At 46.7% G+C, this 13,360-nt stretch overlaps 1 protein-coding gene across 11 annotated transcripts in view; it reads left to right on the top strand.

Moving 5' to 3' along the window:
- ARAP1 (ArfGAP with RhoGAP domain, ankyrin repeat and PH domain 1) overlaps window positions 1-13,360 on the top strand; it is a 185,498-nt gene that overhangs the window by 80,755 nt on the left and 91,383 nt on the right. For all 11 annotated transcript variants that reach the window (XM_061629148.1, XM_061629149.1, XM_061629150.1 and 8 more), the window contains 2 exons: window positions 4,578-4,720; window positions 6,772-6,842. In XM_061629148.1, coding sequence (XP_061485132.1) covers window positions 4,578-4,720; window positions 6,772-6,842 — 214 coding nt within the window. The remainder of the gene's footprint in view (window positions 1-4,577; window positions 4,721-6,771; window positions 6,843-13,360) is intronic.

The following is a 13,360-nucleotide window of genomic DNA, read 5'->3' as shown; positions in this document are numbered from 1 at the left end:
CCTCCATGAATTTGTCTAATCTTCTTTTAAAGCCATCCAAGCTGGTGGCCATTACTGCATCTTGTGGGAGCAAATTCCATAGTTTAACTATGCGCTGAGTAAAGAAGTACTTCCTTTTGTCTGTCCTGAATCTTCCAACATTCAGCTTCTTTGAATGTCCCTGAGTTCTAGTATTATGAGAGAGGGAGAAGAACTTTTCTCTATCCACTTTCTCAATGCCATGCATAATTTTATACACTTCTATCATGTCTCCTCTGACCCGCCTTTTCTCTAAACTAAAAAGCCCCAAATGCTGCAACCTTGCCTCGTAAGGGAGTCGCTCCATCCCCTTGATCATTCTGGTTGCCCTCTTCTGAACCTTTTCCAACTCTAGAATATCCTTTTTGAGATGAGGCGACCAGAACTGTACACAGTATTCCAAATGCGGCCGCACCATAGATTTATACAACGGCATTATGATATCGGCTGTTTTATTTTCAATACCTTTCCTAATTATTGCTAGCATGGAATTTGCCTTTTTCACAGCTGCCGCACACTGGGTCGACATTTTCATCGTGCTGTCCACTACAACCCCGAGGTCTCTCTCCTGGTCGGTCACCGCCAGTTCAGACCCCATGAGCGTATATGTGAAATTAAGATTGTTTGCTCCAATATGCATAATTTTACACTTGTTTATATTGAATTGCATTTGCCATTTTTCCGCCCATTCACTCAGTTTGGAGAGGTCTTTTTGGAGCTCTTCGCAATCCCTTTTTGTTTTAACAACCCTGAACAATTTAGTGTCATCAGCAAACTTGGCCACTTCACTGCTCACTGCTAATTCTAGGTCATTAATGAACAAGTTGAAAAGTACAGGTCCCAATACCGATCCTTGAGGGACTCCACTTTCTACAGCCCTCCATTGGGAGAACTGTCCGTTTATTCCTACTCTCTGCTTTCTGCTTCTTAACCAATTTCTTATCCACAAGAGGACCTCTCCTCTTATTCCATGACTGCTAAGCTTCCTCAGAAGCCTTTGGTGAGGTACCTTGTCAAACGCTTTTTGAAAGTCTAAGTACACTATGTCCACTGGATCACCTCTATCTATATGCTTGTTGACACTCTCAAAGAATTCTAATAGGTTACTGAGACAGGACCTTCCCTTGCAGAAGCCATGCTGGCTCTGCTTCAGCAAGGCTTGTTCTTCTATGTGCTTAGTTAATCTAGCTTTAATCATACTTTCTACCAGTTTTCCAGGGACAGAAGTTAAGCTAACTGGCCTGTAATTTCCGGGATCCCCTCTGGATCCCTTTTTGAAGATTGGCGTTACATTTGCCACTTTCCAGTCCTCAGGCACGGAGGAGGACCCAAGGGACAAGTTACATATTTTAGTTAGCAGATCAGCAATTTCACATTTGAGTTCTTTGAGAACTCTCGGGTGGATGCCATCCGGGCCCGGTGATTTGTCAGTTTTTATATTGTCCATTAAGCTTAGAACTTCCTCTCTCGTTACCACTATTTGTCTTAGTTCCTCAGAATCCCTTCCTGCAAATGTTAGTTCAGGTTCAGGGATCTGCCCTATATCTTCCACTGTGAAGACAGATGCAAAGAATTTATTTAGCTTCTCTGCAATCTCCTTATCGTTCTTTAGTACACCTTTGACTCCCTTATCATCCAAGGGTCCAATTGTCTCCCTAGATGGTCTCCTGCTTTGAATGTATTTATAGAATTTTTTGTTGTTGGTTTTTATGTTCTTAGCAATGTGCTCCTCAAATTCTTTTTTAGCATCCCTTATTGTCTTCTTGCATTTCTTTTGCCAGAGTTTGTGTTCTTTTTTATTTTCTTCATTCGGACAAGACTTCCATTTTCTGAAGGAAGACTTTTTGCCTCTAAGAGCTTCCTTGACTTTGCTCGTTAACCATGCTGGCATCTTCTTGGCCCTGGCGGTACCTTTTCTGATCTGCGGTATGCACTCCAGTTGAGCTTCTAATATAGTGTTTTTAAACAACTTCCAAGCATTTTCGAGTGATGTGACCCTCTGGACTTTGTTTTTCAGCTTTCTTTTTACCAATGCCCTCATTTTTGTGAAGTTTCCTCTTTTGAAGTCAAATGTGACCGTGTTGGATTTTCTTGGCAATTGGCCAGTTACATGTATGTTTAATTTAATAGCACTGTGGTCACTGCTCCCAATCGGTTCAACAACACTTACATCTCGCACCAGGTCCCGGTCCCCACTGAGGATTAAGTCCAGGGTTGCCGTCCCTCTGGTCGGTTCCATGACCAACTGGTCTAGGGAATAGTCATTTAGAATATCTAGAAACTTTGCTTCTTTGTCATGACTGGAACACATATGCAGCCAGTCTATGTCCGGGTAGTTGAAGTCACCCATTACTACCACATTTCCTAGTTTGGATGCTTCCTCAATTTCATATCTCATCTCCAGGTCTCCCTGAGCATTTTGATCAGGGGGACGATAGATCGTTCCCAGTATTAAGTCCCTCCTGGGGCACGGTATCACCACCCACAACGATTCTGTGGAGGAGTCTGCCACTTTTGGGGTTTCGAGCTTGCTGGATTCAATGCCTTCTTTCACGTGTAGAGCGACTCCGCCACCAATACGTCCTTCCCTGTCCTTCCGATATAGTTTATATCCAGGGATAACCGTATCCCACTGGTTTTCTCCATTCCACCAGGTCTCGGTTATGCTCACTATATCAATGCTCTTCTCTAAGACCAAGCACTCCAGTTCTCCCATCTTGGTTCGGAGGCTCCTAGCATTAGCGTACAGGCACTTGTAAGCAGTGTCTCTCTTCAAGTGTCTTTGGCACTTGTGGTTAGGCCTGTGGTAATTTTGCTCTTCTGAATTTGTATCCTGTGTCCCTGCTCTCACAATGCCTACTTCTAGGCCTACCTCTTTTAAAATTTCATCATTTCTTTGGTTTTTATCCCAGGGGGGAGGTTTATTCCGAACCGGACCTTTCTCAGCTCCTGTCGGGTTTCCCCCCTCAGTCAGTTTAAAAGCTGCTCTGCTACCTTTTTAATTTTAAGTGCCAGCAGTCTGGTTCCATTCTGGTTCAAGTGGAGCCCGTCCCTTTTGTACAGGCCCGGCTTGTCCCAGAATGTTCCCCAGTGCCTAACAAATCCGAACCCTTCCACCCGACACCATCGTCTCATCCACGCATTGAGACTGCGAAGCTGGGCCTGTCTGGCTGGTCCTGCGCGTGGAACTGGTAGCATTTCAGAGAAAGCCACCTTGGAGGTCCTGGCTTTCAGCATCCTACCTAGCAACCTAAATTTTGCTTCCAGGACCTCACGGCTGCATTTCCCCATGTTGTTGGTGCCAACGTGCACCACGACCACTGACTCCTTCCCAGCACTGTCTACCAAACTATCTAAACGACGAGCGATATCCGCAACCTTCGCACCAGGCAGGCAAAACACCTTGCAGTCTACACGCCCATCACACACCCCACTGTCTATGTTCCTAATGATCGAATCACCCACTACAAGGATCCCTCCACCCCCTGGAGATATATCCTCAGCACGAGAGGATAGCTGCTCATCCCCCAAGGAATTGGTCCCTTCTAAGGGATCGTTTCCCTCTTCCTCAGCTGGATGCTCTCCTTTCCCGAGACCATCGTTCTCCATGATAGCAGGAGAGCTATCATCGTTGGAGTGGGACACAGCTATAATGTCCCTGAAGGCCTCCTCCACACACCTCTCTGCCTCTCTCAGCTTTTCCAGGACCGCCACCTTGGCCTCAAGGAAATGAAGTCGCTCCCGGAGAGCCAGGAGCTCATTGCACCGAGAGCATACCCACGACTTCTGTCCAACAGGCAGATAGTCGTACATGCTGCAGGCGGTGCAAAACACTGGAAAGCCCCCACACCCCTGCTGGCTTCTTACCTGCATAGTTTTGTTTAAGGTTTATTACGTCAATGGGTTGGAGACTGCGGTATAGTTGAGGTCAGGGAACAGACGGGCAGAGTGGGGGGCCCTGGCCTCCTCGCCCTGCTGCCGAACTCGCTCTGCTGCTTAACTCGCCTTGACGCTTTGTCAGCTGGGGCTCCCTCTAGCTCGTGGAGCAGGTTACGCCACCTTGACCTCCTTGGAAGAAACGTGGGATATAAATGCAATCATTAATAAATAAAAATAAGTAAATAACAACCGTTTTGACTCAGAGTTGTTCCTTTGGATTACGTCTGTGACTGTTTAAACCAATTGGTTGAAACTTGTTGCTCGGTAGCCAGGATGAGTTAGGAGGCCTAGAGCTAATTATCTATCGCTGTTTGTTATTTCAATTGGTATGCCACTTTTCCGCATAAATGTCCCCAAAGCAGCTCACGGCATAACAACAAGAATGCATATTGATACATCACCAATCCATTTCAAAACTTAATATAATTTGTAGAAATAATTTGTTTGTTAATATGGACATTATAACATTTTGAATCCATTGTAAACTCTCAGACTGAAACCGCAAGAGTGTGGTGTGCTAGACTAGTTGCGTGGTCATCTGGGTGAAGTCATTGAGCCAGGGAATGGTGCCAGCTTTGTGGCTAATTTTAAAGCCAGAACTTCGTTGTTTTTCATTCCAGTCTTCCTGTGCAAGACAATCTCCAAGACCCTGAGGAGCTGCCTGTAGTGCCACCCACCCTCTTCCGTCGCCTGAAGATATTGGAACCGCACACTGTCCCTGAGTTACCTTCAAAACCTCCCCTTTCCTTGCAGGCGGACTTTGGTGAGAGTCTGCCTTGTATAATTGGCAAGCTTTAAGATAAAAATGGAGCTGAAATGAATATTTGAAAGTTCCCCAGCTTTTCCAATTTCACTGTTTTGAATGTGAGATTTTACTTTGAAATCTGAGTGCGTCAGACTTTGTGGAATTTCCTATTTTTTTTCTTTCAGGCATCAAATACGAACAACTGCTAAAGATTAAAATGCCATTGCATGTTAACTATTTAATACTACATGCGATTGCATGCCAATTATTAAATACCTTTGAATTCTTAATATTAAAATTTCCAAAACTATAATCTAATTGTAAAAATATCAGAGACTGAAATGGAATTACCGAAGATGCTGAATCTAAATATAAAATGTCTGGTTTATATTTAGCAAATAATTGAGGATGCAGATAATATCTGGAGAATATTAATTATCAGCATTTGCAGAGGAATATTTTGAGAAATAAAATTCATTGCAACTCTAAATGAATGGGGGCCCTCCTTCACACAAGGGACAGGTACCCATGGAACTCTGGGCTACAAGATGTTCCTGTGGTGACTGCTATTCGGAGGTTGTGTAAAGGCGTGAAGCCTGACTCAGAGAGGTTCTGGTGCTCAAAGTGGAACATCCAAACAGTGCCTGCGCCCAGCCTCCCACCAACTACTACACAGCACAATCCACAGGCAGGATTGAAATGAAGGGGGGTTGTGCTGGGGACCTTCTTGGACCTGTTGGGTGAATCCTTGACAACCATCCTCTTCTACTCCCCGGCAAAACTGTCCCCTGAGGTCACTGCTTCACCTTGTGTTGCTGTCAGGCTACCTCTGGATCGTAGGTGCAGTTGCTGGAAACCGCAGGAAGGGAGAGCTCTTTTGCACTCAGGTCCTGCTTGCGGGCATCCCATAATAGGCCTCTGGTTGGCCGCTGTGTGAACAGGATGCTGGACTAGATGGGCCTCTCCTTTGGCCTGATGCAACTGCTGCCGCAGGGCTCTTCTGATGTTCCTATGTCTGTTGGTATCTGCTAGCCATGATACCTGAGGGTTTGGCCTCCCCAACTCATGCAGGGGTAGGGAAGCTAAGCGCCTGGGGCTGAATGTGGCCCTCCAAGGCCTCTCTGTCCGGCCCTTGAGACACTCCCAGCTCTTGTTGCTAGCCCTGCAACATGCCTACACTCTTCTCACAACAATTAAAACACAGGCAACAAAAAAGGCAGGCACACCCCCCCCCCGAAAGATCATTCCCAAGCCAGCCAATTCCCCTCCATCAAAACCCTCATTTTAAAAAATTGGGAGGAGCAGGGGCCTTGCTAAGTGACAAGGGAGGTGTCTGAGGGCACCATGGTGCCCACGGGTGCCATGTTGGGTACGCCAGAGGCAAACCACCCCTGTGCTTAATTGACTCCACTGGCTCCCAATTTGTTTCCAGGCCCAATTCAAAGTGCTGGTTCTGACCTTTAAAGCCCTAAACGGCCTTGGACCAGTGTACCTGAGGGACCGCTTATGGCCATATGTATCTGCCCAGGATTTAAGATCATCTGCCTCTGGTCTCCTCTGTATTGCTGGAGTGAAAGACGTTAGACTGACAGGCACGCAGGAGAGAGCTTTTTCAACTGTGGCCCCCAAGCTTTGGAATAATCTACCCCAAGAAATCCGCTCTGCTTCCTCCCTGACGGTTTTCCAGAGACTTCTGAAAACGATCTTGTTCCGGAGAGCCTTTGGGAGGGACTGTAGGTAGAACTGACACTGATTTTATGCCTTACGTTAAGTTTTACCCTTGTAGTCCCCTTTAGTACCACTCCCTATATATATGTGTGTGTGTGTGTGTGTGTAGTATGTTATGTATTTTAATTGTATTTTATGTATTTTAATGTTTTGTGATTTTATTGTTTACGATTTTATTATGTACGTGTTTGATTTTATTTTTTAAAGCCGCCCTGAGTGCCCTGTTGCAGGGTAGAAAGGTGGGATAGAAATATTTTAAATAAATAAATAAATAAACCAGTGTCCTGAGTTGGTGCCTGAGTAGGTAATGATCTCCCCTCCTGCTTGATGTGTCTTTGCAGATGATTCTGATTATGAAGATCTCCTTTTTGAGGAGGAAATAGACGCACCTACAGAAGAAATGACTGACAAGGTGGGTCCACAGCCCTCTGGCTTCCTGTTCTGTCTGTCTCGCCCTCAGCAGAGAGGAGTCTACTTTCCCCTCTGAACATGCAGGTGTGCTGATGGAACAGAGGCCAAGGATTGGCGTTACGTTGCTGCATTGTCCCAGGACTGTGCTCTTCTCTCTGCCTTGGAGGCTAGCCCAGGACACTCCTCTACCAGGCTGCCTGATTTGCCACCAAAAAAGTTGTGTTTGTTCAAACATGCAGGACTTAAGTGCTGAGGAGCTGTGCTTAGGGTTGGACTGACAGCCTCCTCTGTCCTGGAGGGTTAGGACACCTAACAATAGGAGCAAAAGGGAGAAACAAAAGGGAGAAAGGGAGACCGACAGTGTAAATATCCCATCAGGAGTGTATTAAAAACGGACAGCAACTGAAATATCATGGTAAAAGTCGCCTGCAGGTGAGCTGCTCTCAGGTTTGTGAGTTTGCCGTTCTGTTTTTATTTTACTTGATTTGGGGCTTCTGTGCTGTGGTACCTTCAGCAGCTATGCGTTCCCTTCGACAGAGTCATTTCCTAGGACTACCTTTGCCAGGCGCGTGCCTTCCAGATGTTGGTAGACTACAACTCCCATCAGCCCCAGCCAGCACAATGTGGAGTTGTAGTCCATCAGCATCTGGAGGGCACCTGGTTGACAAAGGCTGTCCTAGGAGGACATGCCAGGAAGAGCATTGCCTCTCCCCACCCTCTTCCTTTTATTTCCCCCACCCTTCAGTCCTGGGGGAAGGGGCTGTAGCCGAGTGGCAGAGCACTCGCTTTGCGTGCAGAAGGTCCCAGGTTCAATCCCGGGCAGCTCCAGGTCATAGAATCATAGAATAGTAGAATTGGAAGGGGCCTATAAGGCCATCAAGTCCAACCCCCTGCTGGGTCTGGCTGGGAAAAAGACATTGGTTTGAAATCCTTGGAGTCAGTGTAGACAGTACTCTGATAGATGGGCCAGTGGCCAGAATAGGGCAGCTTACTGTGTCTTTGAGCTCAGCACATCCTTTCAGGAAGCAAAGAGAAGGCAAGGGAAATCTGTTTAAGGGGCAGGGCACGTTAAGGGCAGGGTTGCCAGTTGTTGAATCCTCCTCTATAGGAATTAAATAATACCTTCCTAAAATCCTGGGATTCTCTTTCTAGTAATAGTTTGGATGGGGAGATCCCACTTCCCTCCCTGTAACCTGAAGGATTCCCTTTTCCTACCTGGACCCAGAGATCATCCTCAGGCCTTTCTCTGGGCGCCCCAGGCAAGTGAGGTGTGGTGGGTGTGTTCTGGGGAAAGGGCCCTTTTTGTGGTGGCCTCTTGGGCTGTGGAATACTCTCCCAGAGAAGCTTGCCTAGTACCTACTTTGTGGGCCTTTCAGCATTAGGTGAAGGCCCCTCTTAATTTTCCAGGCCTTTTAAACTCTTAAATTTAATTTCTATTTTATATGTTCAGATTTTGGTGAGAAGATTATTTTATTGTTTATACAGGGGCATGGAACCTTTTTGGCTCCGTGGGCCAGATTTTTATCAGGATTTGCTGGGCTGCCCACCTGTCAATGACATGATATAATTATGACATCACATGATTGACAAGTAGGCTGGGCCACCCACCTGTCAAAGTCCCTTGTGCTTCCCTTTTTAAGTCTGGGATCTTAAAGCCTTTTCCAAGTCTCCCAGCACTTTCCTTTTAAGTCTACAAGATTGGAGGCTTAAAAGGGGGAGGGGAGACTTGCAAAAGGCTTTAAGACAGGCCCTGTGCTTCTGTTTAAGCAAATGGGAACGCAGTTAAGCAGCAGAGCGAAAAGAGGGTAAGTAGCTCCCATTTATTCCATTATTTAATTGAAGTAAAACAGCTCAGAGCAATAAGTAATAAGGGCAGCCCAAGGTCACCCTGAGCTAGGAGCCAAATCCTGAAAGAACCTATATCTTAGGAGACAGATCCTAGGAGAAGGAAGCCCATAGAAAGCTAGTTTTCAACACCACCCTAGCAGGAAAGCTTCAGGGGACACTGTAAACAAGGCTAAATTCCAGTCGGAGAGAAGGGGGAAAAGGAAACTCCACCGACACATACAGGAAGAGAGTCAGCTCAGTCCTTGCTAAAAAGGGCAGCTTCAGCATTCCTGAAACACAACCACAAGCTCTGTTTCCCTAGGTTAAAGAAAGGTCAGGCTGTTCTAGGTGGGAAAACAACAAACACAAAAGACTTGCCTGGAAGGCGCAGCCCCTTGCTGAGATTAAAAGCAGCCAAAAGCTTAAACAGCCCCGCCCCTCGCTCAGGAAGGAAGCCTGAGAGAATACTAAAGAGTTAAGCCCCAGCTGATAGCCATCAGCCTCAAGTAACACATCATTGGCTGGCAGCAGTAGCTGGGAGGAACCAGCCACACATATAAAGTCAGAGCACCCTAGCGAGGGAGCCTGCTCCATGAGTTAGAGGGAGCCCCAGCTGACAAAGCGTCAAGGCGAGTTAAGCAGCAGAGCGAGTTCGGCAGCAGGGCAAGGAGGCCAGGGCCCCCCACTCTGCCCGTCTGTTCCCTGACCTCAACTAAACCGCAGTCTCCAACCCATTGACGTAATAAACCTTAAACAAAACTATGCAGGTAAGAAGCCAGCAGGGGTGTGGGGGCTTTCCAGTGTTTTGCACCGCCTGCAGCATGTATGACTATCTGCCGGTTGGACAGAAGTCGTGGGTGTGCTCTCGGTGCAATGAGCTCCTGGCTCTCCGGGAACGACTTCATTTCCTTGAGGCCAAGGTGGCGGACCTGGAAAAGCTGAGAGAGGCAGAGAGGTGTGTGGAGGAGGCCTTCAGGGACATTATAGCTGTGTCCCACTCCAAGGATGATAGCTCTCCTGCTATCATGGAGAACGATGGTCTCGGGGAAGGAGAGCATCCAGCTGAGGAAGAGGGAAACGATCCCTTAGAAGGAACCCATTCCTTGGGGGATGAGCAGCTATCCTCTCGTGCCGAGGATATATCTCCAGGGGGTGGAGGGATCCTTGTAGTGGGTGATTCGATCATTAGGAACATAGACAGTGGGGTGTGTGATGGGCATGTAGACCGCAAGGTGTTTTGCCTACCTGGTGCGAAGGTTGCGGATATCGCCCGTTGTTTAGATAGTTTGGTAGACAGTGCTGGGAAGGAGTCAGTGGTCGTGGTGCACATTGGCACCAATGACATGGGGAAATGCAGCCGTGAGGTCCTGGAAGCAAAATTTAGGTTGCTAGGTAGGATGCTGAAAGCCAGGACCTCCAAGGTGGCTTTCTCTGAAATGCTACCAGTTCCACGCGCAGGACCAGCCAGACAGGCCCAGCTTCGCAGTCTCAATGCGTGGATGAGACGATGGTGTCGGGTGGAAGGGTTTTGATTTGTTAGGCACTGGGGAACATTTTGGAACAAGCCGGGCCTGTACAAAAGGGACGGGCTCCACTTGAACCAGAATGGAACCAGACTGCTGGCACTTAAAATTAAAAAGGTGGCAGAGCAGCTTTTAAACTGACTAAGGGAGGAAACCCAACAGGAGCTGAGAAAGGTCCGGTTCGGAATAAACCTCCCCCCTGGGATAAAGACCAAAGAAATGATGAAATTGTAAAAGGGGTAGGCCTAGAAGTAGGCATTGTGAGAGCAGGGGCACAGGATATAAATTCAGAAGAGCAAAATTACCACAGGCCTAACCACAAGTGCCAAAGACACTTGAAGAGAGACACTGCTTACAAGTGCCTGTACGCTAATGCTAGGAGCCTCCGAACCAAGATGGGAGAACTGGAGTGCTTGGTCTTAGAGAAGAGCATTGATATAGTGAGCATAACCGAGACCTGGTGGAATGGAGAAAACCAGTGGGATACGGTTATCCCTGGATATAAACTATATCGGAAGGACAGGGAAGGACGTATTGGTGGCGGAGTCGCTCTATACGTGAAAGAAGGCATTGAATCCAGCAAGCTCGAAACCCCAAAAGAGGCAGACTCCTCCACAGAATCATTGTGGGTGGTGATACCATGCCCCAGGAGGGACTTAATACTGGGAACGATCTATCGTCCCCCTGATCAAAATGCTCAGGGAGACCTGGAGATGAGATATGAAATTGAGGAAGCATCCAAACTAGGAAATGTGGTAGTAATGGGTGACTTCAACTACCCGGACATAGACTGGCTGCATATGTGTTCCAGTCATGACAAAGAAGCAAAGTTTCTAGATATTCTAAATGACTATTCCCTAGACCAGTTGGTCATGGAACCGACCAGAGGGACGGCAACCCTGGACTTAATCCTCAGTGGGGACCGGGACCTGGTGCGAGATGTAAGTGTTGTTGAACCGATTGGGAGCAGTGACCACAGTGCTATTAAATTAAACATACATGTAACTGGCCAATTGAAAAGAAAATCCAACACGGTCACATTTGACTTCAAAAGAGGAAACTTCACAAAAATGAGGGGATTGGTAAAAAGAAAGCTGAAAAACAAAGTCCAGAGGGTCACATCACTCGAAAATGCTTGGAAGTTGTTTAAAAACACTATATTAGAAGCTCAACTGGAGTGCATACCGCAGATCAGAAAAGGTACCGCCAGGGCCAAGAAGATGCCAGCATGGTTAACGAGCAAAGTCAAGGAAGCTCTTAGAGGCAAAAAGTCTTCCTTCAAAAAATGGAAGAACTCAAAGGTGAAATTGCTGATCTGCTAACTAAAATATGTAACTTGTCCCTTGGGTCCTCCTCCGTGCCTGAGGACTGGAAAGTGGCAAATGTAACGCCAATCTTCAAAAAGGGATCCAGAGGGGATCCCGGAAATTACAGGCCAGTTAGCTTAACTTCTGTCCCTGGAAAACTGGTAGAAAGTATGATTAAAGCTAGATTAACTAAGCACATAGAAGAACAAGCCTTGCTGAAGCAGAGCCAGCATGGCTTCTGCAAGGGAAAGTCCTGTCTCAGTAACCTATTAGAATTCTTTGAGAGTGTCAACAAGCATATAGATAGAGGTGATCCAGTGGACCTAGTGTACTTAGACTTTCAAAAAGCGTTTGACAAGGTACCTCACCAAAGTCTTCTGAGGAAGCTTAGCAGTCATGGAATAAGAGGAGAGGTCCTCTTGTGGATAAGGAATTGGTTAAGAAGCAGAAAGCAGAGAGTAGGAATAAACGGACAGTTCTCCCAATGGAGGGCTGTAGAAAGTGGAGTCCCTCAAGGATCGATATTGGGACCTGTACTTTTCAACTTGTTCATTAATGACCTAGAATTAGGAGTGAGCAGTGAAGTGGCCAAGTTTGCTGATGACACTAAATTGTTCAGGGTTGTTAAAACAAAAAGGGATTGCGAAGAGCTCCAAAAAGACCTCTCCAAACTGAGTGAATGGGCAGAAAAATGGCAAATGCAATTCAATATAAACAAGTGTAAAATTATGCATATTGGAGCAAAAAATCTTAATTTCACATATACGCTCATGGGGTCTGAACTGGCAGTGACCGACCAGGAGAGAGACCTCGGGGTTGTAGCGGACAGCACGATGAAAATGTCGACCCAGTGTGCGGCAGCTGTGAAAAAGGCAAATTCCATGCTAGCAATAATTAGGGAAGGTATTGAAAATAAAACAGCCGATATCATAATGCCGTTGTATAAATCTATGGTGTGGCCGCATTTGGAATACTGTGTACAGTTCTGGTCGCCTCATCTCAAAAAGGATATTCTAGAGTTGGAAGAGGTTCAGAAGAGGGCAACCAGAATGATCAAGGGGATGGAGCGACTCCCTTACGAGGAAAGGTTGCAGCATTTGGGGCTTTTTAGTTTAGAGAAAAGGGGGGTCAGAGGAGACATGATAGAAGTGTATAAAATTATGCATGGCATTGAGAAAGTGGATAGAGAAAAGTTCTTCTCCCTCTCTCATAATACTAGAACTCGTGGACATTCAAAGAAGCTGAATGTTGGAAGATTCAGGACAGACAAAAGGAAGTACTTCTTTACTCAGCGCATAGTGAAACTATGGAATTTGCTCCCACAAGATGCAGTAATGGCCACCAGCTTGGATGGCTTTAAAAGAAGATTAGACAAATTCATGGAGGACAGGGCTATCAATGGCTACTAGCCATGATGGCTGTGCTCTGCCACCCTAGTCAGAGGCAGCATGCTTCTGAAAACCAGTTGCTGGAAGCCTCAGGAGGGGAGAGTGTTCTTGCACTCGGGTCCTGCTTGTGGGCTTCCCCCAGGCACCTGGTTGGCCACTGTGAGAACAGGATGCTGGACTAGATGGGCCACTGGCCTGATCCAGCAGGCTCTTATGTTCTTATGTTCTTAGGAGCTGTCTTACAGCCTTTGCAAAAGCCACTTTCAAGTAGCTTGCACAAGTGAGCTGCTTCAAAGGGTGTTGTTGCACAGGGCTTTAAATCCCAGCTCTTCTGTTGAGCGGGGATTAAATCCTGCTGCCTTTGCTGCGTGATCTTGTACCATGCTGGGAACAAGATTGTGCATTCATTGCAGGATTAAACCCTGTCTTCCTGCCCCAGTTGGGTGGGTGGATGTGGTGTGGGGAAATGGCGTC

This window comes from Rhineura floridana, chromosome 5, assembly GCF_030035675.1.
Source record: "Rhineura floridana isolate rRhiFlo1 chromosome 5, rRhiFlo1.hap2, whole genome shotgun sequence".
Classification (NCBI taxonomy): domain Eukaryota; kingdom Metazoa; phylum Chordata; class Lepidosauria; order Squamata; family Rhineuridae; genus Rhineura; species Rhineura floridana.
The sequence above is the reverse complement of the archived record's forward strand: the minus strand, read 5'-3'. Positions and strand labels throughout refer to the sequence as shown.